Genomic DNA, 27,200 nt, shown 5'->3' on the forward strand with positions numbered 1-27,200 from the left:
CATCAAAGTGGCGTTTTAAATATTTTATTTTAAATAATTGGAAAATTGGAATGATAATGAAAAATCAATTAGAGAAAGGATATCATTTATATTTATATAGGTATATTTTTAAAACTGAGCACAGCAATACTTTGGCATATGTACTTTCGAGAATGAGTAAGGATATAAACGGTTTAGGCAAAGCGATATTGGCTTTGGCTGTTCCGAAAGGCAACTTTTACTTTTTCCTTTACCCGTCGGTCGTGCAATGTAATGCAACATGCAATAGAATGACGAAATAAATTAATAATACATTATAATTTTTCAATATAATATATATTTAATATATTCAAATACATTAGGATATCATTATTTATGCACAGCATCCGATGACGTTAGGTTAGCGAGAGCACTGTGTATTCAATTCCTTATAATTCTTTTAGATGTATCAACAAAAGCATCGTGTTCCATAGAATCTTCGTTTAAACAAGACGAAATATATTTCCTTCATAAAACATTAGTTTTCTTCGCAGAATATAAAATATAGTTGTAAATCGCAATAATTTTGCTTACACTTCTTGAGAGCCGATATTAATAAATATATATTTTTTAAGTCCTCCACACAAAACTACAGTAAAAATTCAACCATAAATCAATAAACGAAATATTCGAATATTAACCTACATTTCATTACTTAAGTAAAGCATCATGCAAATTAAAATCATTTGATTTGAATCAAAAATGTAAAGAATCTTTCGGAATGTACTTCAAACTACGATATAATAATACCCTATATATAGAAAAATATATCACCATCAAAGTTATGAACTAAATATCTCATGTAGATTCATCTAGATAGTGTTTTTATCGCGTTGATAAGATCAATCAATACAACCTGCAATGCGTGTCAGGTATCGATCACTTTAGATGTCTCCTCATTAATAAAACAGTATTAATTTTAACGAGTTTCATCAATTGTAATTTACACATATTTTTTTCTAATTATAGATTTCTTTTTAACTATAGACTTTTATAGCGGGCTAAATTTTGTATAGAGTGAATAAAATATAATGTTTAAAATCTGTCGAGATTTAAAATAATTTATCAAATTTATATATTGTGAATTGAAGTAGGATTTCATGAGAAAATTTGAATTTGGAAGACATGTACGTTTATAAGTTTCACGTTAGAGCAATTTTGAGACAGACAACGGAAGTTAACGCGCGTTTATATAAAAATACCTCAGTTATTAAGTTAGTTGTATATATATATGGGTCGACACTACACACTCTTCTTTATTTATTTAATATAAATGTGTCAAAAAGTTACCAGATACCATAATCTAAATGTACGCATTCGTAACCCGATGAAGTCTATTTACAGATGGCTTAAATTTTGTGTAAAATGGACCTTCAATAACGCAGTGTAGGTAACACAATAAATTTTAAAAATACTATTATTAAAAAGGCTTCATCCGATACCAGTTTCTTACACACAAACCCGACGACAAAAACGCTCCGAAGTAACATTATCTAGTTTCATTTTACGCTTTACTAGGTTTCACACGTCCCCGCTCATGTTAAATTCGTATGCAGCCATGTATTATTCCAGGTTGTATTTAATCTGTGTACCGAAAGTAATTCAAAAGTTTACGTTTTTTTTCTCCCACAGATAACACATTTTGCGGTACGGGTTCCTACTCTGTCGGTTTAACGGAGTCAAAAATTTATATACCATTATAGAATAGTTTTAGTAATATTTTACATCATAATTTCTTAAACCTAAGAAACTGAGCCTATGCGCTATATTAAATTTAATCTGTGCGTTGTCATGCGTGAACATTTACGCTACACACAAGTTTCCGCCATGTTGTTTTCCTAATGAGTTTACTATTTAGTGAGCACAATATTTATTCGGTATTTAATTTGCAAATAATGATTAATAATCTGTTACAAATAGAATTTATTATTATTTAAAAACCTCATTTATTATTATTTAAAAATTGTATTTTTTTTTATAAAAAAATTAATAAAAACATTGTTATATAAAAATTCTTTATTTTTTTAAAAAATTGGTTTACAAAACAAGAATGATATGTTTTATTCTAATGCGTGTTCTTTATTACTTCATGAGAACAGAGATGTGTTTTAACGGAAGATTATGGTTTACAATAAAACCATATTTAAAAATTTACAAATTTTAATTTTTTATGAAGAAAGAGGTTTTAATGGGTAGTAAAAAAAAATAGGATTGTGAAATTATAATTATATTAATGCTTTATCAAATTCAAACTAACTTTTGGTTATAGACGAAACGGAAGGTACAATGCTATAAACAGAGAACACCCTTTATATAACTGAGGAGAATCGTATTTATATGTGAAATTTTTTTATTTATTTATAGTCAGTAAATTTTCAAAAACTACGATTTTATCAAGGACAAGCAAAATATTATAAGATTGACCCAAAAAATTTAACTATGAAAGTAAGTTATTATATAAATTTAAAGTTTCTCAATTTTTTATAATATAGAAACTTTATTATACAAATAAAAGTTATTACGTCTTTGTATTACTTTAATTAATCTGGTATAGATATAGGACCTTGGGGTAAGATGGAATGTGATTGCCAAAAAGTAAGATATACTTTTGGCACGATACTCGACAACATGCGGTCGAAACTTAGTTTAAAAATAAAATTTCCATTATTAAAAACCAGATCTAAACCTAAAAGTACTTTTGCCTCACGCTCCGTTTTTCCTGGAACCAGCCTTACAAAGAATACCACTGTCTTTGTAAGTGGGACCGTTTGGCATTCACTTACACAGAGATTTAAACTTTTAAAATTATGTGCACGTTGGTGAAGATATTTACATTGTGTTCTGTACATAAGCAAACTGAGGTTATGCAAAAAATAATATTTTTTTAAATAATTATTATTAAGTACAAAAACGAAATACGACTATTAATCTTCATTAAGCAAAATAAAAAATTCTCTCTTATAAACGATAACGTAATTTTTTTCCACAGTTAAATTAAAATAAGATAAAACTCTCATAAAGATGAAGGTTCGAAACGAATGGCTGACAATTCTCATTATTCATTCAAAAGGAGCTAATCGAGATAATATTATAATTATTTAAATCTCATACCGTTAATATAAATACAAATTTAACCCGTTACAATGTCTTTGTGTACACAAAAAAATTGTACAAAAACCTAAATAAATAACAGAATAAATTATTATTAACGAATTTAAAGAATCTCACATAATTTAATATTCTGCATTCTGAATGCGTTTCTTTAAATTATATCACAAACGAGTCGAAACGTCGAGACTTGAATCGAACGCACGAACTGGCAAAGTGTTGCAAAAACAAAATATTGAAGCGAAACAACTCGTCTCGCAGACAACAAAAATAAGACGCTGCATTCTTAAGACCTGCACAAACCAGTTTAATGGTGTTGTTAACTAAAATATGAAATAAAAATATTGTTATAGTTTTATGAATTAAAACGTCAATATGAAAGAATTAATGAAAATCAAATCGAATGTTTGTTGCACTGGCAATAAAGCAATCGGTTCGAGCTTGAACATCTGAAGGGCCAGGTTAGTTATGTAAGTGTGTCAAGGATGTATTGTTATAATGAATGCACCGCAGCGCTCCACCATCAAAGTCAAGATAATTAAAAAAATTGGAAACTCTATTATTTCTCTTCACAGTTGATAACACATTTTGGCCTGCGTCCAACCGCCGGCATCTGGGTCACTCGATTCGCATATTTTTAAGGGTTTCAATTTTATTGTTTTGTACACTGATACTTTGAAATGTAAATTTATTATGAAATTATTTATATATATCGTTAATGTAACTTCTAACTTCTATGAAGTAATATTTATTATGCGATAATGAATAGCACCTTTGTGCTGAGTCCTAGACCGTGCAAAGTGGAGGAGTTTGAGCAGGAAGGCAGACCCTGGCTAATGCTGGGATAAATTGCCAGAAAGAAGAAGAAGAAGAAGAATGAATAGCACCTTTGTAATGTTCTACTTACGCTGGAACTGATTTAGTAACATCAACAACGACATTTAAAACTAAATAGTTATTTTAACAACAGGCAACATAGTCTAAATTGTGCTTAATAGGCTTTTAGAATTTCTGAAAAAGCTCACAGGATTTCCCAATTGGATTAAGAATAAGTAAAATGTGTTAAAACATATAGCACATAAACACGTGTCAGCGCCGTCTGTAGTCTGTGACACATGGCTTCATACAAAATATAACTGTCACACCTGGTCCCGATCCCGCGGGAACCGCTCGGGATTTTAATATAAATTAAAATCGATATGTTTACACTGAAATCTAAACTATATCACTGAAAATTTTTATCAAAATCTACAGCGTAAATTTGCTCGAATGGAGCATAATCCACAGATACGAACAAACTTTGACATTAAAAATATAAGTAGGGTGTTCTTTATTGACTCACTTAGAGGGAAAATACAGTGTTCGTAATATGGATACGCTTTGTAAACTAAATATGTATTAGTAGAAATCAAATATTTGTGCTTCTGGTATCAGAGAATGTTCCATGCAGAGCAGTGTTGGATAAAATTCTAAAAGAAGTTACTTATATATACTGTCATGAGCCTTTTTCACTTTTATACAACAATATTGTGTTTACCAAAGACATGATATTGTTTTATTTCAAAAATACAATAAAAACAATTTATATTCATAAATTAATATATAGAAATCTGCCGTTATAACAAGTAATTATAAATAAGATCAGAATTTACCAGAAATCATTGTTATTCGGAGACATAATGTTTTGCTTGCTCTCTATATACAATTACATCAGGTGGGGAAAGAAAATTGCTTTTTTTTGGCGAAAAACCAATATACAATCAGAGGAAAATGTACCTACCCTCTGGCTGAGATGTATCTTTTTGTCTCGGCTTGGTGTTTGTACGTCAGGAATATTTGGTGTCAACGCATTGACAGCTTCGAACAAAGAAATAGATATAAATAGATATAAATTATAGTTTGCGGTATCTACATGTATTTTTCTATATCAATTCACGTATAAAGAAGTTATAACTCAATCATTGACAAGATTTAAAGTGCCTATGATGCAAACTCTTTCAGAAATCTTCTTAGAGAGAAAAAAAAATCTTAAAAATACCTTTATTACTGCTACCGTTCCGTGTTGTTATGTATATAACCTGAATTCTATATAACTTAAATAGAATACATTAATTATGAAAATGTCATATCTTCAATATATTATAACAATCAACGATTAATCAACTGATGTAACTTTACGGCTTTTTAGTACATATTTGTACATAAAATTTATCGATTCATTATACGATAGATACATGACTAAACGTCACAGTGGATATGAGGATGAAAATGATTATTTTCCAAGAAAAATCCAACCGATCGACTAACTAAAAACCAACTTATAAAAGCTGAGTGTATAAGCAAACGGATTATCAACAATGCCTCTGTATTTGCTAGAATGCATCCATCCATCAATGGTATTTTAAAATTCATTCCACTATATTCAATAAACGATAAATCATTCGACAAATATAATCAAGAGATACAATAACATAAGTATTTCAATCAATTATAATAAAAATAAATGTTATCTTTGGATCTAAAAAAAATATGAAAGTGATGTGTTAGATAAATAAAATTGAAAATAGCTTATCCTTCCTCGAAACCAGAAACGGAATTATACAAAACAGTTAATCACCCCGCAACACAATATTGTGGGCGGCCGAACATGGTTATAGCGTGAAACAAAAGTTACGCAAAAAGTTCTACAGTAAAGACCCAACACCTAAATGAGATACGCAGCCACATTGAAGCATGAACGATTACAAAATACACATCAAATATTCCCCCACAATCAAAAACAATTCTCATGATTACAGAAACATTAATAACAAAATATTATAAGACATTATCAGACTATAAATATACTATATGTGTTTTGCTAACTTTATAAGTAGAAAACTAAAGACAGTAGTTAAAAGTTGCTAGTCTTAAGTCCCTCAACTGCGAGTTTGAAATCGTTTTGATTTGAAAAAAATATTATATTTTCTATCAGATATTGATTCCACGAACTTCTTCCTTATTATTTTAAACATTCATATCCTGTACTGTCATACATACATAATAATAATGCTACATAACCATATGTATTATACGTATTTGTATCTAGTGATGTATTTTGAATTATCTATAACGGCTGGTAAATTTTATTACAATATATATTTGAAAAAAATTTTTTTTGGATCCAATTATATTGAATTTTGATTTGAAAGTTAATCTACTGGTTATAGACGTTACTTAGAGGCGAGAATCCAACATTCAACGTGAACCCACGTAATGAGCTTTCATTACAAAACAATAGATCCTGTTTCATTATCAATGGTGAGTTTCGTGTTCACCAACGGATACATATTACCTCTTTAATACAGTTACAACATAAGTTTATACATACTAGTAATCCTTTATTCATCACGATAAGATGGATTAAGAAATTTTGGAAATTATAAATGGTAAAAAAGCACCACTAGCACCGTATTTCGAGACGAGTAACAATTTTTCTCACACCTAAAATTACTTTATAATCCGATGCGTAAATTTGCTCCGAGGATAATTTCGGTGTAAGTCATCATACTTTTCAATATACATTGAGATGTTGAATACTTTCAACGAAATATATTTCTTTGATGTTCACGTGTAATTTCGTGTAGACGACGTTAATACAGCCCAAACACACGATCTCAGCACACGACTCCTATTAGCGAATGTCCGATAACGAAATTAATATTTGCTGAAGGAAATTTGAATACGCAAATGAAAGGTTGTAGCGAATAGCAGAAATCAGACAAGTTTTGTTTCAACGATTTGTTTGTTGAGCGAACTCGCCAGATAATCATTCCACATTCGATCGAGTTAACAATGCAATCAAAAATCAAATCGATCCGCAGGTCGCATTAAATTTTATACGATTCATATTAAATTTATTCGGTTATGTGAGTGTTGATGAAATTAATTGCTGTGTGATATCGTTAAATTTTATGGTTTAATGCTCTTATGTGTTATAAATAGAAGTAAATATGTTTATTGAATAAAATAATATAGAGTTCTTTTAAATTCTTCCACCTATAGAAATCTAATAACGCGTCCAAGCTGGAATCCGCTGGAAGTGGATAGCTATTGCGAATGGCCTGGAAATCCTTGAGGGATGAAATTGTCCTGCAGATGACGTGACAAAGGCATGTTTATAGCAGGCTATTTTAACGGTTATTAACTTCTGCAATAAATGTAAAGACCTGGATATATACGTATCGAAAATGTGAATGAAGCTGTTTTAATATTTTTTTTATATACCTTTACATAATTTGGAGATTTTTGTCCCCCAGTACAGGGACATCGTATATTTTCGCTTACATTGCAACATTGTTATATATTTTTTTGAATTTTTTGTGTTACCTCTAAACAAAACGTAATAAAAAGCTCCTATATCTGTTATATTTATATTTTTTGTCAGTCATCACGTTTGTTCATAACAACTTATAGCGGTATACATGGTAAATGTTTTCTGACACTCCATATTTAACCTAGTTGGCCGTAACAGATTTTTTTATAGGATTTTTTAATTTATTTAAAGTAATGTTACCGGATCTAGACCTAAACGCTGCAGAAATTAGTTTCTTGGTTAATTCACAGTCACAACACCAGGGAAAACGAAGAGGCTGATCTTGTTTGATATAATAACAGATTTTCTTTAGATCTCTTTATCAAATATTCCTCTCAGATTTCATTTCACATACATTTTAAGTTCTTATAGTATATTGTGGTTTGGTAGAGAGTGGTTAGATATGGGCCCCTTAAGCCTACACCTGGCTCGCAAGTCACAGGCACTGTTGAAGCTCCTCTCCCTGCAACGCGATGATCCGGCGCCCTCAAGGTGAATCCATTGAATTCTGAGAGGTTTTGTCGTTTTTTACCTTTGGTAAAATATTCAAATTTTTGCCATCTACTACATACTTTTTTCACTACATTATCAGCTTGTTCTTTTCCTGTCAAAATTTTCAGAGATTTGTTTTAACTGTAATATAGACTGTAAATAGATTTTTTTCATATCTACCTCCATATATATTAGTTAAAAGACTTTTATCTTTCTCAATTATTTTCTATTTTAAAAGAAAACAACCCTAAAATCATTTTACCAAAAAGGGAAACTGATGTTATATTCTCATTTATGGTGTTAGTATTATTTAATTATTTTTTAATTGTATGGGAGTCTCTTTAATACTATAACAAACTAATAGTATGCTATGAATACTACGTAATTTAAGATATATGTGTTGATGTTTTTAACCTGAAGACCACTTAAACTTTATTGAAAGTTTACATAACCACACCTTAAATTTGAAATTAGAATGATAACAGGTAAATGAGATCAAGTGATGTAAAAATTTTATACAAACGTAACGCACGGAGTCATTTAGAGGGTCGCTTCAAAATATTTACCGATTCAACCACATCCCTTGAACATTTAAAATACATACTCCCATTACAATTGAGAGAAACGCGCCTAAAAAATTCGTCGTTAAAATTATTACCTAATTTTATTTCCTTCGTTAATATAATTTTCATTTTTTAAAGTCGTATAATTTGAAGATGTTTAATTAAAAACTAATATTTTACTTCTGGGAAATGTTTTTTTTGTTTTATTTTATTTTATCAAAAGTGTCAGAGAAACATGAAGTGAGCTTAGGGGTATTACTTGGTTGAATTGGTTGAGCCATTATAGATAGAGCTTCAGAAACCTCTTAGCGAGACATTAACTAGGCATCGTCTAATATATACTTTTATATGCCAATGCAGTTAAAAGCTCTTATTTTCTCTTGTCTTTATAAATATTCTTTATATTACAAAATGTTATATTGAAAGTAGTGCTTTCTTATCTTCAATTATAGGAGAAGCTCTCAATTCAATTGTTTTTAATTGTTTTAGGTTTTTGACATCACATTCTTCATTATATTTTTCTAAACTATACAGTTCCTGTTAATGCAATTTTGTGTTTTGTGAAAATCTTTTCAAATATTTATATATCTTCTGCATATATTTATGTTTCAAATGACATAAAACGAAAAAAAAAGTAAAACACGAATGGGATAAAGCGCCCCAGATTTTGTTTTTATTCGTATAAAGGACAAAATGACCCCGTTGCCTAAAACCAGCAAAGACGGAACCTTTTCCCAGGATTTACGATTTTATATCCCAGGGCAGGTTTGCCTGCTATTGAATCTATCCCAGACTTTTTATGGTCGCTTAGAAGTCAAATTGATTTCAGCGTTCGCCATTTAGCTCTTGATTTTGCACGGTTAAGGTGTACTTAGTGATGCAAACATTTAGTTTCGAATATTTTTCGTGGAATTATTAGTTGTGTGGAATATTTGATACTCAATATATTATATATATTTATATTTATATAATATATTGAGTATCAAATATTATATTTATTAGGATATTCTGCTATTCCAATAGATCTTAAGAGTGTACAAATATTTGCCGGACAAATAGAGACTCCTGTCATAGTGGATGACATAGATATAATGTTGCCATTAGAAAAATATAATCGAAAGTAATTTTATTAGCACCTTACAATATATTTTTTTCTAAGAGTAATGCCAACGTAGCCATTTTATAATTTTCTCCAAGCCCACCTTACTACGACCTTTGCCTTCCCATTCACATAATTCCAAGGAAAATCATATTGAACAATGCCTAATTTCAATGAAACGAGTCCTTGTTTATACGAAGCCTTAAAATGTTTTAAGTCTTATAATATATAAATAAACAATATAACATTAATGTGATTAAAAATTTAATTATTTTTGGCTACACAATAATGTAACTTATGTCGTGCAAATTCAGCTTATGATCAGGTCTCAATACAACACCAAAACATTAAATATTAAATCGCTTCAGTGAATAGAAATGAACTAGAGACTTTAATTATAAATCAGTTTAGCGGTTATAGAGCTATTTCGAAAGCACCGAAAGCGCTTAAAAGCACTTCTTTAACCTCAGCGTTGATAGCGAATTCTCTAGTAAAGCGTAAATACGGATATTTCAATTTCAAATTAATTACAATATAATATAAGGGTGAATGGATTGAGTAAAAACGATATTAACAACGATTTATATTGAGAATATTATTTGAATAATATTGAAATTTAGTAACTTCGCCGTTTGTTGTTTGTTGTTTATGTTTGTCAATTATAAATGAAACACATTAGTTAATTTACGAACACGAATGGCTGAATGGTTTTGAACGAAGTTCTTAAAGCTATGAACAAAAGATAAAATAGTATATACATATATCCTTATTTACATTTGTAACTAACTACTAAAATAAAATAATAACCGTTAAGTCCTCATTTAATTTAATCCACATCATTATAAGTTTGTATAGTTACAGGATGATAAACTTTAGAAGCAAATATAATGTGGAATTATGATACGGCGAAAGCATTGCGAGCAGCAATTACAAGTGAGTTTAACATTAACAAAACTCTTTGATGATTTTATCTGGAACATAAATAAGGTTCAAACGGATATTATTGTTGCAGAGTGTTTTGTTTATTTGCTTTCATGTTAACCAGCTACGATATCATTCATTGTAAGTAACATTTATATAAAATTTTTACCTTAAGATTTTAACTAAAAAATTAGAACGCGTATGTGACGTATGGATGTATGTTTATAACACAGTAACTTTGATTTGAAACATTAAAGGAAATATAGCAAAAAATAATAGGTATATTATTTGATTTGCTTTTATATTTAGGGTTGTACCCAAAGTAGAAAAATATATTATAACCCTTCCTCTTCCTGTTACGTGCTTTCCTTTACAACAAGGTTGCCTATCTCTGGAACTGCTTTATCCGAAGGTAGTGCTACTCCCCTGGCATCTTTTAACAACAAGGTAGGATTACACAAAACAGTATTACATCAAATCCCGTCCTAAACTATCGGTCTCCACCCAATGATGCCTTTTATGTGATCAAATGTTTTAAGCATTCATTATTTTATGTCTTATAGAGACGTGTGTATTTTTCGTTTTGATTGTATTAAATTTTTTATATTATAATTTGATTGTATATATTTTTTTTCAATACACCTCTACTTACGCTCATTCGAAGTGTTAGAAGGTAACACGAGATGTTATCTGAAACAAATCGCTCAATAGCCGTAACGTTCACTTTTGCATTCCTTTTTTAAATTAGTTTTGTATGTTGTACAATAAACTATATTATCTATTATAAAGAATGCAAGCCTTTGTCCGTGGTTTAGTCTACATGGTTATAGGAATTAGTTTCAGAGCTTAAAATTTAAATTACCATCTAAAGTCTCTTTCAATACCATCAATTATCTGTGTCACGTGATTACACACAAAATAAAATTGTTAAGACTTGTTTTCAAATTAACTATAAGGAATCTTGGAAAAAAGTATGACTATTATATGCTATGTTTTAACTGAGAAACATTTCTGGAAACTATCACTAAAATCGACTTATTAGTTTTTGCGTGAAAGACAAACGAACATTTATAGATCCATAGAGACTTAAAATTTTATGTGTAGTATTATTGTAGGATACATATATATATATACTTCAATTCAACATATTTATGCAAGGTATCAGGTAATAACAATTGACTTTTCTCTTTCTGGAGACATGTTCTATATTTCTTACTAAATGTCTTATTAGGCCGTGTATATAGGTTTACGTATATAAGGTTAAGAAACTATTTATATTATTAAACGGAAAGTTTGTGGCTACGTATATTTCTATGAGAGTTTGTTTCTTAATCTTTCCAAAAAATATAGGACGGTTTTTCACAAGCCTTATAATGTACGGAGAATCATATAGACTTAAATTTCTTGGTCCCAATTTTCCGATTAATAAAAGTAATATACATGCAACATAGATTATATAGGTAATACCTATTTGATGAAAAATATCGTGAACATTTCAGGATTTGTGCTCAAAATTTGTTCTTTGATCTTAACTCAATATAATAAGACGTCTGACGAGCTCTCGGAGGGGACGCGTAAAAGCTAAATTCACTCAAACTCAAGTACATATCTACGTAAGTTGTACATAACGGCTGCGGAAATACATTCTAAGCGGTTTGGAATCCACTTTGCGGTGTGACCCTCGTACTGGGCAAAGACCTTTCGAAGCTAATACACAAATATCAAACGAGTTTAAGCTTTAAGCAATTAAACTCAGAGTTTGAAATTGTGAAACTGTTCCGTTTATTCCGTAGGCATCGAGGAAAACATTGCTACGGAACTACGGAATGTTAAAACTGTCGCACCGTCTACGAAAACAAGCTATGTAGTGTTCGGTATTATATATATATATATATATATATATATATATATATTACGTATAGATCAAGTTCCATTATATTTTCTTTCTCGTCGTGACCGCACTTCTGTATTAGTGAATTATATCCAACGATATTCTTAAACCTAGTTACATTTGACATAATAATTACTTGATAATTCTTTAGTCCATATAAAGAATACGTTTGTTTTTAAAAAATACAAATTTCAGAATAAATTTTGTAAGATATAGTTTTTAATACGAATTATATTAAAATAGTCTTGATTTGAAACACGAAATGATATATTTTATGAAAGGAATTTCGTTTTAATAATGGTATTATAAGAATATTTCGCTTCCATTATACTAAAACACATTACAAAGATTGCTCAAAAAATACATATGAATTAATGAGCTCAGTGACGTGACTAAGAAGGAGCGTTGGGAATTGTAATGGAATGTATTAAATCCGTTTTCCTCATTTCATACGTAATTTCTATACTATTCTATTCAATGATTCTTATAAATTAGAAAGTATTCAAAAACTTTTTTTTAAAATTCGAGTTGTTGGGAATGCAACGTTTCAACGATTACGTAGGACGCTGGCCATAACATAGCCTGAAGCCATTAAGGTTACAAAACGATGGGAAGACATTAATCATGGGAAGACCTTGGTCATATCGACCGTTACTTTTACCTGTTGTAGTTCTGGGTTCTTGCCAACGGTACCAGAAATATCACGTGACCTAATTCAATATCTGCTTCAAGCGTGACTTTTCCGGATCAGAGATTATTTGTTATTTGGGATAGCTTGGTCTGTGGCAAATCTGTTTTGAGTCAGAATTAAGAAATTTAATGAATGTCTTTCATTAGTTTGCCCACATTTAGCAAAGATTTCGAATTAATCTAATTGGCGCATTTTTAGCTTGCAAACGCATGGTGCATCATGCTTCTTAACTTATTGCGTGACGTAATTTTTACACTAATTTATAAGGAACTAATAATTTATAATGAAACAAATACCCAAATACTTCTATAATTATTATTTCTGTTTATAATAATTTCTAACGTTATTGTGATTAATAAAATGCAAGCGCTTTCTGGTGCGGTCATGTAATTTTGTATTTTTTTTGTTTGAGTGAGCTAGCTATTAGGAAACTTGTGCAGTTTCCTATAGATATCTTGTAACTGGAGATCTTTTGTACGGAACAATAACCGCTTAAGAACATTTTCGTCTTGCTATAATTACAGTAATAACGCTTAAATTTCTGTTTTTAGAGTAAACCTATAGTTGATAAGTATTCCATACATATCAATATGACGAACAAACACATTAATATCCAACTTGGCGTTAAAGGGATATTCATCATAAATGTGTGTTTCTTATTACTTCTGTGATACCAATTTACATAAATTAAACGCTGACAAACAACCTACGCAAAACATCTCGGGATCGTTTATGGAAAAATGCATGGTATTGTATTCCCGTAGGGGTGTTATTCGCAAAGCAGAATACGAAATACGTTTTTGCCATACGCTACCCCGTAATTGAATATTCTCCTCCCGATGGTCCTCCGTTGGGCGTTTTGATCAGCCCCAGTAAAGCGGATCTCCAGCGCCTCTCAAACTTCGACTGAATCACTAAAGCGTATACGACGACATAGAAAACAAAGAAATCCATAGAAATAATTAAGTAAGAGGAGACGATTCATGAATAAAACATCAATCGTCCCGAATAAGTTTAAATCGGAGAATACGTATTTTAAAATATAATAAGCCATGTCTAAGCCAATAGACATTAATTGGAAATTGTTTATTGAAGAAGTTCACGCTGTAATATACGATAATTTCAAGTAAAAGATGCCTTGATAGAAACTTTGTTATAACAAAATATAGTATTACTTTATCTTGTGACGTCTTTTTTTTTTTGGTATCACCAGATGTAACTATATTTATTAAATATATTATAAAAGAGCAACAATCAAATGGTTCATACGGCCTTAAGATGTCATTGTCGTCTAGAGACAAAAATTAGATGTTTTTTTTTAAAATGGGACTATAAGCATAGCTGAAAAATCTGAATAATCCCGATACTGTAGCGATTTGTGAAGAAACTAGAAGTAGTAAATGATGTATGAATAACATGGAAGGGAAATTTAAGCTTCCGAAAGACATAAAACACAGTTACAAAACTTCTTCTTGCATACTTCTAGTATCCAAGATCCAGCCAGATCGCATAATCTATGTCAACGTTATAACAATTATATATGTATATTAAATGTAACTCACGTGTTGTTGGCGGAGGATAGCCTCCGGTGTAGGCTGCGCAGCGACATGGCGTACCCCTAGCAAGGCGGACTGCCGCTACCTTTCCCACGCGGCCGACGGAGCGCCCTTGCACCGAAGAACGCTCCCTCCTCGTTGCAAGACTGCGAACGCTGAGTCGCTAGCATGCCGGCCGTGCGACCCAGAACGTGCAACGGCCGCACGCGGGCGCGCCTACCCCACACGCACCCGGCCACCTCAATCTTGAACACGCACACTATCCTACACCAACCCCTATCTATAGCTATCTATAGCTATCTACAACTATCTATATCACAGTCCGATCTACCGTATATAGTCCTCAAAGGCATTCAAGTTTTAATGTACTTGGCACTCGTTCACTTAAAATAAAAAAATTTTTTACTAACTAACGCGCTAATAAACAGATGGCGCTTTTTACTATCTGAGGTTGCTGTCGGCCGTTTTATCTGAAACAAAGGATACTGTTATAATACTTACATATTATGAGAACTTCAATATTAACACGTGAAATCCATTTAGCTATTATACAATGAGTCACGTTTAGAATATATACTTTTCCCGTTTGCCCTATATATATAATATAATAAGTTACACACGAAAGTATCATTTTGATAGCTTTGGATCATAATTTGAAATAGTACCTGCTTCGGAAGTTATATGAAAATAATTTTGGCATATAATGAGATCTAAGACTTTCGCCATTATTCATATAAATGAAACTAATATTATTCGTATTTTATTATTTAAAAAACTACATACCTACTGCCCGTTTCGGTTACTTTGCAGCAACCGTGATCACGGACAGACGAGATGCCGAGGCTGTGGCTATCTCGTCGTGGCTATTTTAAATTAATAAAACACGCGTAGTAATCCGAAAAATATTAGTTTCATTTAAATTTTAGCATATACCAATTAATTTTTATAATTACCCAATTCATACAAAAATGACAAACATAAAAGAGATAAAAATTTATAATGGACTATCGTGAGTTAATTTGCTACTATTATCTATAGTAGCTAAAAAAATGACTGTTAAATTATTAGAATGTTCATAAATGATCTCAAATCCCATTAAAGTGTGTCCACTTTATTGTCTCATTTTATGTTCTGAGATACTTATATAATATAAACAATTTTATTCATTTCATTTAATTAGTATGCAAGTCGAATTATTGAAATTTAAAAAAGATTTTAAAAGCAATCATTTACTAGAGCCGAACTCATTCAAACAAGATGTCGATAAATTAGTCTTTTATACAAAGTTTCTAACTTGAATTCGGTTAATGCTAAATCTTAACAAAAGAATTATAAAAGTGTCCCTGCCAGTTGCGGGGTCCAGCGATTAAGGAAAAATTTTCATTAAAACTTAATCTTTCAAAGATCGTTCCAATTACGCTGTTTATCTTTCCACCAAAAAAACGGTGTTGTAATTTTTTTTCCTTTATAAGAATAAAATATAGTCTGTGTTGCAATCGCAACACTATCATTTCAAGTGTCAGATGACGTAAACAAATATTTAAACTTAATTATTTATTTATTAGAAGAATAAAAATATTAGGCAAAGAAAGTTCTTTTATAGGTACAACATATTTCAAACACGAATATCATAAAAAGGTATTGTTGGTATAATCGTGGCTAGTCCTGTCGTCACGTCACTAGATGGTTTTTCATAACATCTATCCAAATCAAAAACAGTCTCCGTACGTGTGCATACAGACAAAAATAACAACAAGGAATAAAATATAAAGACATGACCTTTTAATCAAGTCAAGAGAATAGGATATATTCTGCTTATCTATGTAAATTAATTAATATCTTAAAACAGATGAAAAATCGTTATGATTAATCGTTAAAGTAATTTCTTATTTTGTTTTCGTATTAAATGGAAATATAGAATTTAATTCAGGTAAAATTTTTGTTTGTTACAATGCAAATATTATTTATACAAACGAAACTCTGACTTAAAAGTCAATATGCATAGCGAGATAATCGAGTTGAACGCAAAAAATAATAATGAGGAAACAGCGCTTTCTGTTGGTAAATCTTTACTCTTTCAGAAATTATCCACGCTAAACAACATTGTTTTTAATTAAATCAATGTTGAGCAAATTAAAATTTGAATTAGAAAATATTATAGAGCAGGAATCGAACCGGTAACCTTCAGAATATCGCATACAAGTTGCGTTACCAACTAAGCCATCGTGTCTTAACCCGAGTTGAATTAAGCATTTTATTTATAAGCCTTATATCAGGGCGGAGTCTACTAAAAATAGATTGACCTACATAACCTTTTATTAAATTTAAAATTATAATAACTACCGTTTACTCAATGTGAACAATTCTCATTTTTACGCACTTACTACATTCAGTCTCGCTCATAAAAACATAGAATAAAAATATAATTACTCACTAACAAGAATAAATAATTAGTTAGAAAATGTTCACACATTCAAAAGTGTCATAATACATTTAAAATTATTAATGTAACATACGAAATAATGGTAGTACAAAATTCAGTCTTTGTTAGAGTCTTAGTCGGACTTAGAAAATATAAGCCTGAATAGTACTAGGAAATAATGTTGAATACATTACGTCTAAAAAGTATTAACATTTCGACAAATAAATAAAGTATACGAAATAACACTGTTTAGTCAAATTAAACTACCTCCAAATACTACTATTATTATGTGTATGTCTTATATTACTGAATTATTTTATAGAGAATAAATATACATATCATAAAGATATTCCACTCAATTTGACGATATCTTCAAACTACGAGTACAAATTAAATACAAATGTTAGTTTTAAAACAAAGTGAATTCTGCGGAACTCTAATCATGAATACTATATCAAAGTAATTCATATATTTCTCATTTTCTCTGATTCCGTTTGCATTAACTTCGTGTACACTTCCTGTATCGAACACAACTTTGTTTACGTTAAGTCAACTTGCGTTTGGCTTACAGTTAGCTACGACTTAAAACTTGTCTTATTTAATTGTCGGCTTAGCTCGATACTGTTCGATAAAGACATTTTAATTAGGACATAAATTAGCCTGATTTGTAGCCCCTTATATTGTCCACTTTGGAACTAATATATCGCTGGTTTGGGTTGGTTGTAAATCTTCGATGATGTATGTATAGCCACCTTATTGATTTCCAGCATCGTATATGGATTGTCTTAGTCTTTGATTTGATATATCGAGATAAGATTGGAGTCACTCATGTTACTGTCACATTAGACGTCAAACTGATAACATAGAACTCCTAAATTAAACCGGAGTACATGTTTTTTAAGGGAAAAATCACAATTCACCATCCTTATGTCTAACATCCTGTTAATAGCAAATATATGCGCGATTATGTATGTCTGTTTGTGTTTATGTAGGTAGCTTACTACTATAACTTTTATGCCATCAAATATTTGAGTTAAAATAACTCGATAGTATATCATATAAACGATTACTATTGAAATGATATTTTTCCAAGTTACATAATCTATAACTCAACAGGAAATTTGAGACAATGTTAAAAGGAACAGATAGCTGCTAGAACTTTAACCGTATGTTATTTAAGAGTAAATTTATTTAATGAGATCTAAGATTTTCGCGAGTTTTATTCATTTAAATGAACCTAGTATTTTTCGGATAAACTACGCGTGATTTATTTTTGTAAAAAACTACATAATCTCGACGTCTCGGTTACTTTGCAGCAACCGTGATCACGGGCAGACGAGATGTGAGAGTCTGTCAGTTGGTCCTTGTTATTTCATATAACATGCTGAAAAGTAACCGAAACGTCGGGAGCATGTTGTTTTTTACAAAAATAAATCACGCGTAGTTTATCCAAAATATACTAGTTTCATTTAAAAGTATATTTATTAGTTCTTTGTCATTCGGATCTTGTCACAAACGTTTGGGATTCAGTCTGACCCCTTCATAGTACTTAAGGCCGCTACCTAAACGAGAGGTTAAAAAAACTTCCCTAATGAGCTGGAATTAATAGCTTCTTAGGAGTATTCCGTCATTGTATTAAGTTAATGGTAACCCATCAGACGGGCGACTTGGATAAACGTTGCATAATACATCCTCTGGATAGACGTTGATATAACTAGGGAACCCGTCCGACTCGACTCAACAAGATAAAATTGTCAAATAATAAAATTATGTGCTAAATTAATCGAATATTATTAATAACTATATATATAAAATATTTTATTCCAATTATTAAAAGTTTTTGTAAAGAAACTTCGCGTGTGATTTAAATGATTCCAAAAAAAAAACTATTTTAAACTGATACAAAAATAATAGCTTCAGCGTTTTTGGTAATCCGCCATATTGGATTGAAAATGTTATTATAACAATTTAGCTACCTGGGCATTCAAACTAATGGTTTAGGAAATTGCAATAAAAATGAATGAGATTTTATTTCTCATGAGATATTTTTTAATAGCTTTATAATGTATAATGAATTGATAAATAAAAGAGTTAATATGGAGCTTGAGGGAATTAAGTTAAGACATTTGAATGCTATCACATATGTCTACAGGATGTAACCGATTTGCTGGCAGGGAGCAAATAACGTGATCAAAAGAAAAAGATCCTGAACGTGTTTAATCGCCAGTTGACAATTATCTGTGTGCTTTGTGAGAATCTACAACTTAAGTTAATGGCGACTATCCGTTCATTCGTTCGGATCTCATTCATTGAATGAATGAACGGCGCGCTAGCACATTTTTTACTCTTTTATAATTAAATTTTAATGTAAACAATTATATTTTATAAATATTAATTTAAAAAGGTGTTTTGGCTAAGCGAATTTTAGATAGTTAATTATTATTTTTGTTGAACTGAGACATCTCTTTTAAAATGCTGTTGATGTATCATAGAAGTAATAAAAAAAGTGATTTAATCTGTTGAATTAAATAGAACACTACAATCGTGTGAGTTCTGTGAGCGTTTGTGTCAGTCCACTCGCCGCCGTATCGATCCCAGAACGTTGCTCTTCGTGAACTTCCTTTATCGCAGCATCCAAATTCATCTTACTTATTTCTGATATGAAACTTGTATTGGAATCTCTTGTATCCTTATTTTAAAATAACCAAACACTTGCGATGTTTAGAATCTGTATCATATTATTTTTTTATTTTAGGAACAGATCAAAAAATAAACAAATATGTTTTATATAATTCGTATGGACCAATATGTGTTGAATACAAAAAAGTTGTTAGATATGTATGGAGATTTGAAAGGGACATAATGTTACTAAATTTAACGTATTACAACGCTTCTTCAAAATTTTTCGTTGAACATATTTGTCGCGACGAAACTTTTACGAATGGAATTGGATAGAGTAAAATCTGTATATATGTATATGCATATGTATATATGTGTGTGTGTGTGGGGGGGGGGGGGGGGGGGAGTCTGTCTGTCTCCGTATGTCTGTGATCCTTTTAAAGACATACCAATAATCCACGGACGTACCTATTGATTAAATAACCAATACAAACTAATATTCTATTCTAAAATCTAAATATAACTCGTTCTATTGGCGACGCTACTCTAAAATTGTACCATTAACGAAATCTAAAATTAAATATCCATTTCATTGATACAAGATGAACCGATTGCGGAAACATCTCGAGATCTTTTATGATAAATCACTTGGACCCAATCCCGAGGAGTTTGAGATGAAATGTCATAGACAAATGTGGAATATAATTAATATGCGTGAATATAATATGCTTAAAGTTGCGTTTCGTTTTTATATATCTTTAATATTTCAAGTATTTTTCCAAACTATATATGCTTGGATACATTCATTTCTTATGTTATTATAAAACTAAATATTTAGAAAACAATGGCCTCTGAAAAAAAAAATTAATCAACTGAGTATAATAAAAAAAAGGTTTGATTGATTGAGACATATTCCACAGAGTGAGAAGATGTCTAATAGTATATATAAGTCCAAGAACACATCGTTCATGTAATAATATTAACGTGATAAAGATATTACATAAACTGATACTTGCCAATAAATTGTTACGGTCTCAAACGACTTGGAATATCGTTTAGCTAATCTACTGAACATCTAATTTATCTCCCGGGAGCACCGGCCAACATCCGGACCTCATACAGCCATACATAAATCGGAATTGATTGAATTTAAAATAGAAAAAAAATCGTATAACGATTAAGAACGTTAAAAAAACTCTTTCCATTACAGTAATGATATTAATGATGCTGCAGAACTCAGCTTCGGTACGCATTTACTAAACGTCAAAATAAAAACGTTTATTTTGCTCAGCGAATATAACAATCGCTTTTTAAAATAGACAAAGCGTTCTCATGGATCGCATCGGGTCGCGGTATCGAGTCCGACATGTAAATAAAGGAAGCAATAAAGCTTGACACAATTTTAAAGAAGCCCGCCGAGGATCGACATCGATACCTTGAATCGATTGTTTTGTATTTCGGAATCGTTTGTGCGCCTTTATTGTGGATAAAATCGATGGCACTCATTGTAAGAGATGTCACTGATACGGTTGGATAGATATGATTCCTATATAAATTTGTAATGGAACATCATAGTCCAATTTCTTAGGGACTGTTTTAAGTAATGAGGATGTAATGTAGGTATAAATTTTAATAAAAAAGGCTTTATATTACGTATAATATTTACATGAAAATTGTTTAATTATCAAGATTCAACTGTCGAAATATTGATTTTACACGATGTAAGTATTAATTCGTTCTGAACCGTGTTCAAGGTGAACTTGTTTTGTTTAGAAAAACTTTATCTATTTAAGTAAGATTTTTATAGAAATTTTTTCTTACGGGCTGTTATGTTTTGAAATAACATTTTAATATTCATATTTCTCTATATTTATTTTGTTAAGCCTGTTCCTTTGTTTACTTGTTTTACTTGTAGATATTCATTGAGGTTAGAAAAAAATTGAAATAGCAGATGTAGGTATGTTAATAAACATTGGATTAATGTAATTTATGGAATCAGAAAAAAATATTTATTTCGATATATAAAATTTACTTTTATCGAAATTATGAAATTGAATAAAATTCAGTGGTATTATCAGAAAAAAGTTTTCAACAAAACGTAGAAACAAACAAAACAAACAGTCAAATAGCTGTTATACTAAAAAAAATGCTTTCTTAGTGATGCATTCATCGCCTAAAATTATATATATTTTTGAAAGCCCGCCATATTGGATTGACATTTCAAAGCTGTGACAGCAATAAAATGTCATCAGATACTTTCCAAATTAGGAATATGTAAATAAAAATAAACATGAAAATAGAAACGTTTATATTTAAAATTAAATACGACGGCTTGACGTGATTATAATTAAAGTAAAATTTGTAGAAATCCTTTGCAATTCAAAACACAAATCACAGAACGGACCATTGATAATATTTTTTAGTATATCCACTTGAAAAACTCTACGAATTAAGTTATAATATACATATTATTTTGTTTATATACATAATTAATAATAAAATCTTATGTACCATTTATCAAAATAATAAATAAAATATATGAATTATCGGAAGTATTTATAAAATTTTGCTAAAAATCAAGACCAAAACAAAATCTGTTAATTATACATATAAATATAAAAAACTGGTTTTCTTTTTAACTGCAGGCTAAATTACATTATTATATAAGACCAGCGCTAATTTTATCGTTATTTCTAAATTATAATGATATTTACCGTAATTCTTGACGATACAATGGGTGATAGTCTTCCAGGGTCACAGACACATGTAACGGGTTTAAAAATATTTAGTTACTTAGTGTTGCTGACGTCATAGAGGTCAATGAACGCGTCCTACTGCACTTGTGTTGATGTGACAAAATCTTGCGAATACTTCTTCTTTAATTATACGAAAGCAACTAAACTGCTATAGTGAAATCTAAGATTTTCGCATGTACGTATTTAAATGAAGCTAAATTTTTCGGATACTACGTCGTTTTTTATTATTTTATATTGAAATAATCCCGACGTTCCTTTACAACGACCGTGATCACAGGCAGACGAGATGAATGTGGATGGTTCTCGGGATTATGTTGTTATAAACCTTAGTATTCATAAACCTTAGTATCATTAAAACTGCAAATATTTTCGTATTTTAAATGAGTTAATACCTTACCCCAAGCTGCCATCGTCATATTTTATACCAGCGTTGACGGTTAATTCATAAATCTTTACAAATTATAATATTAAGAAATAAATAAATGAAAAACTCGAAACGCTTCGTATGTGGTGACGTTTCAAACTTGTAGTAAGCATACAGATCTATAATTGAATAATATTGTGTCTCGTCATTTATAAACCTGGAGCCATCAGCGTTAAGTGACTTAATATCATTTTTATAGTATTTATAATTCTTTCGTTTATCGATAAAGCTCGTATTTATGGTCACTGAAAAGATCATTTTCTTATAGTCTGCTATAAATGCCCCTTTAATGTATTCTCGATTATCTCACAGTTTATAAAGGCAATTGAAGTCGAACGTTAATTGGCAGGGTCTGCACGGATTTCTTACTAGGTGCAATTACAATGTCAGCAAGTTTGTTGTTTGTCGCTTTGTTTCCAGGCCAGACGATTTGTTCACGTGAAGAATACGCAATGATCTCAGTAACTGTTTATTACTAATGCGGTCTACCTGAGATCGTCATCGGTGGCTCACATCCGATTGCAAATAGGCACGGAGAGTCACCTTTTAACTATATACAGTTGGCAGGATAGCATTTATGGGTAGCTAGCTTACTAAATCGTCCCCCACTATGTGGAGGAGCTTAGCAGAGGACTAATCTTTGAATCTCGCTACCCTCCATCAAGGAGGACCTGATACAATGAAAATCTTGGCTTGTTGTACACAACCCAAACCACAAGGCAGGTTCAGAACCATGCTTCATACGGCTTCATTAGAAAAATACCGGTATCCAGTGAATCGATTGGCGACATAACTTTGTCTGATATTTGACTATTAAACTAAGTTAGTTCAACAGCGTTATTACAATACGTTGTATTGTTTTCATTATTGATTTTACTGACTGCTGAATAATTTAACTAATTAAAGTACAAGTCGTTTATGAACCAGTAGTCCAAAAGCATAAATTCCAATTCTTTGAAGATTCTAGAAGAAAACGAAACGAAAGACAAAAGAGGGTTCATAAATAAAATAGCTTAAAGCGCTTAGTTAGAAGGACTGGTTTTTGAGCTACGCCTTACTATTTCGCCATAAAAAACGCAAATTCATTCATTTAGGTACACATATTTATAGTTGCAAACTGAGTAAAAAAATTCAGCTCAACTGAAATATTTTCAATCTATTTCTAAATTTATTGAAAAAAAATATTGAGCCTTTACTATATCAGGACAGAAATTCGAATTTTGAAATTCAAAGAGGATTCCTTACATTTATGTTACATCACCAATGAAACATCATTCGTATGTTATAAACGTGGGCGTATTTTACTCACTTAGTCGGATTTATTTAATAGAACTAACGCACGAGTGGCCCACTGGTTCAGATTGTAAAACAATAACATGACTTTTATTGAGTATAGAAAAAACATTTGAAATAGATTGGTAGGTACATGACAATTGTCATATAAAATTTAACTTTATAAATTGAGAACATATTTTTTTTAAATAACAAAAACTCTTTGGCTATAGTTTAAAGCAACAATTTTTTCAGCTTTCTAAAAAAAAACATATATTTTTTACATCGAATCACAATTCCAAACAATTATAACGCTAACGTAAGTTTGGTTTAAACCACAACTTTTTTGAATTTAGAAGCAACCATTTTTATGCCACAATTATATTTAAAAAAAAATAATAAACGAAAAACATCACAAGTAACTTCCAATAATTTCGATGAATGATCAAAAATATATAATATATGTTTATCCTAAAATAATATTCACGTCATTTCACTTATAAATGATATTTAAATAACATTAACAGTTGAAACGTCATTGGCTGAACGGACAATTATAATGGCTAATTCATTTCCACGGCTGGAGGCGAAATTCATTATAATATGAACTAACAGAGCTTTCGCTCCAGAAGCTTTTTTTGTGCTGAACATGACAAAAAAAAGTTTTACTGATTAACAATCCATTAAATAAATAATAAGAAAACAAGGTTTTAATATATTTTGAAGAAAGCGGTTTGGGTGGAAATAAACGTACATTAAATAAAATTTACCTGAAAACATCTTTCACGTTATATATATATATATATATATTCATTTTTGACGTAAGTTTTATCTTTTTGTCGAAAACAATTCTTTCAATAATCTGAGTTGTTCCCTTGCAGATTTAAGTTTTTTATCGATAAGGGAAAAAAATTCGTTGCAAAACTTAATGAATATAAAGATTTACTACAAAAAAATATGTTAAAACATTTTTTTATATTACCCATACAATACAACCTATACAACCTTATTACTTGTAAATACCGTATTTTCGTACTCTGTAATCCCGCTGCCGGCACATGGCAACATTGTTTCTCACGTTTAAAATAAGAATATAATGGGATTTGCTAATTGGATTTTACATAGAAATAACTAAGAATACTGTTCGACCTACATAACAATATATTGATTGAACGAATTATATGAAAACAGATAAAGAAAATGTCAATCAATACTATGTTATAAATCAGTGTGAAACATTAAATAAATTTATAACATATTTTCTTCAATCTCTTGTAATTTTATTTTTCTTATTTTATATATATTATTGATTTTTTTTTCGCATTTTATTAAAAGGCATGGACCTATAAATATAAAATTGTATTAATTTCATAATACGGAAACCGAGAATAAGCCCGCAAGCATTCAAAGCTTGTCATTCAAATATGTTGGAAATATTATAAGTGAAAAACCTAAAAAAATATGCCCCGGCACCACAATAATATAACACAAACAATTAAATATTATATTTTAAAACTCTATATCAAATCTTTAGACCACATCGGATATTTTCAACAATTTAAAAAGTCGATAAAAAAAAAAAGAAGATGAAGCGAATCGATTAGACTGAGTATCAGTCTAGCGTTCCACGGAAATTTACCGCAAGCTGAGATCCGATTTTAATTAATAGCTGATATAGAAGTTACCAATATCCATATCGGAAGCATATAAGACGATTCATATCCAAGAATAGCTTATTTTAGATTTTCTAAGCGGTATGAAACATATAAAAACTTTTCCGTGAAATCTCTTTTCAGACATTTTTAAAATTAATTCCTAATTCGAAAACTATGTGTTATATAGCTTTCAATGTACAAGTACGTGGTGATATAGTCTATCCAGCCGTTATAGGGTCGTCAATCTTGTACGTGACATTTTGGAGGGTACCTCCCTAAACCCGGTTCATTCTTGACTTAATAACCGGTCACGATCAGACACGTCGAGATGTATTAAGACCCAACTATTTACGGGCTATATTATTAAATTAAATATTAACTCTTATGTTATGGAACCTTAAAAAATATACATACATATATGAGTTCCTTAATATCAGTCCTCTTAGTTTATTGCAGACGAGAATGTACACAAACAAAAGAGGAAAAACAGAACACTGGAACGTAGAACGTATTTGAAGACGGTGTCATTATTATAAGCAATCTCTTACAGACAACCTTCAGTGGGAACAAAATAGTTTACGTGAATTCGGGTTAATGCATTATTGAAGGTATAATATAATATAAGTACATAACAAACTGTGTTAATATAATTATGATAGTAATATCACTTAGAGTATTAAATTGTTATATAAAAATAAGCTTTAAAATGATCAACTTCATCTTCACTTCATAATACCAAGTCTAGCATGAAAGCATATATATGGTAAAATTTACACAACCTATAAATAAATCTGATACATCAATTCTAGAGGCGCTAGAATTTGCTTACTAATTATTCCGTAATATCAGTATAGTCAGTCAGTATGTCTATGTATATTGTAAGCAACGGAAACCTTAGTACTAAAGTAAAGAACACATGCCGTCCACAACCAAATATAACAAAAAAAAATCCTTCAGCCTGAATCCTGTGGACCCAAGAAAAAAAGATATCGATAATTCTCAGGATTTTTTTTTTTCGATCTTATTAACTTTAAGCGAATTTCGTCTGCCTGGTTAGTGGGGAATAACTAAAGTACAGTTTTATCATTAGTTTACCGCTACCCAATATGGCTTCTTATAAATTATTATTATCAGGATGCCAACGTATTTTAGGAACCATCATGAACACTTGAAGATCGTCAGAATAAAGATAGGTTGGGTTTAGAAATTTAGTAGTAATATGGATGCGAACAAAACAATACTTTGTGGAACGTCAGTGGATAGTGTATTATAATGAAAAAGTTCACAGACTGCTCACGAAATGCAAACAGCTGGCAATCCCCTCGACTGTACCTGGTAAAATAATCATGGATTTAAGGA

At 30.5% G+C, this 27,200-nt stretch overlaps 1 protein-coding gene across 4 annotated transcripts in view; it reads right to left on the minus strand.

The window, feature by feature from the left end:
* Positions 1-14,851, minus strand: part of LOC116771692 (potassium/sodium hyperpolarization-activated cyclic nucleotide-gated channel 2) — a 109,720-nt gene extending 94,869 nt beyond the window's left edge. Inside the window, exon 1 of one of the 4 annotated variants that reach the window (XM_032663604.2) lies at positions 14,700-14,851. In XM_032663604.2, the coding sequence (XP_032519495.1) occupies positions 14,700-14,746 (47 nt within the window). In that variant the 5' untranslated portion in view covers positions 14,747-14,851. The remainder of the gene's footprint in view (positions 1-14,699) is intronic. The other 3 variants (XM_032663602.2, XM_032663607.2, XM_032663606.2) reach the window with 3 other exon arrangements.
* Between the last annotated feature and the right edge of the window lie 12,349 nt (positions 14,852-27,200).

This window comes from Danaus plexippus (assembly GCF_018135715.1).
Source record: "Danaus plexippus chromosome 16 unlocalized genomic scaffold, MEX_DaPlex mxdp_23, whole genome shotgun sequence".
In the NCBI taxonomy this organism is placed as follows: Eukaryota; Metazoa; Arthropoda; class Insecta; order Lepidoptera; family Nymphalidae; genus Danaus; species Danaus plexippus.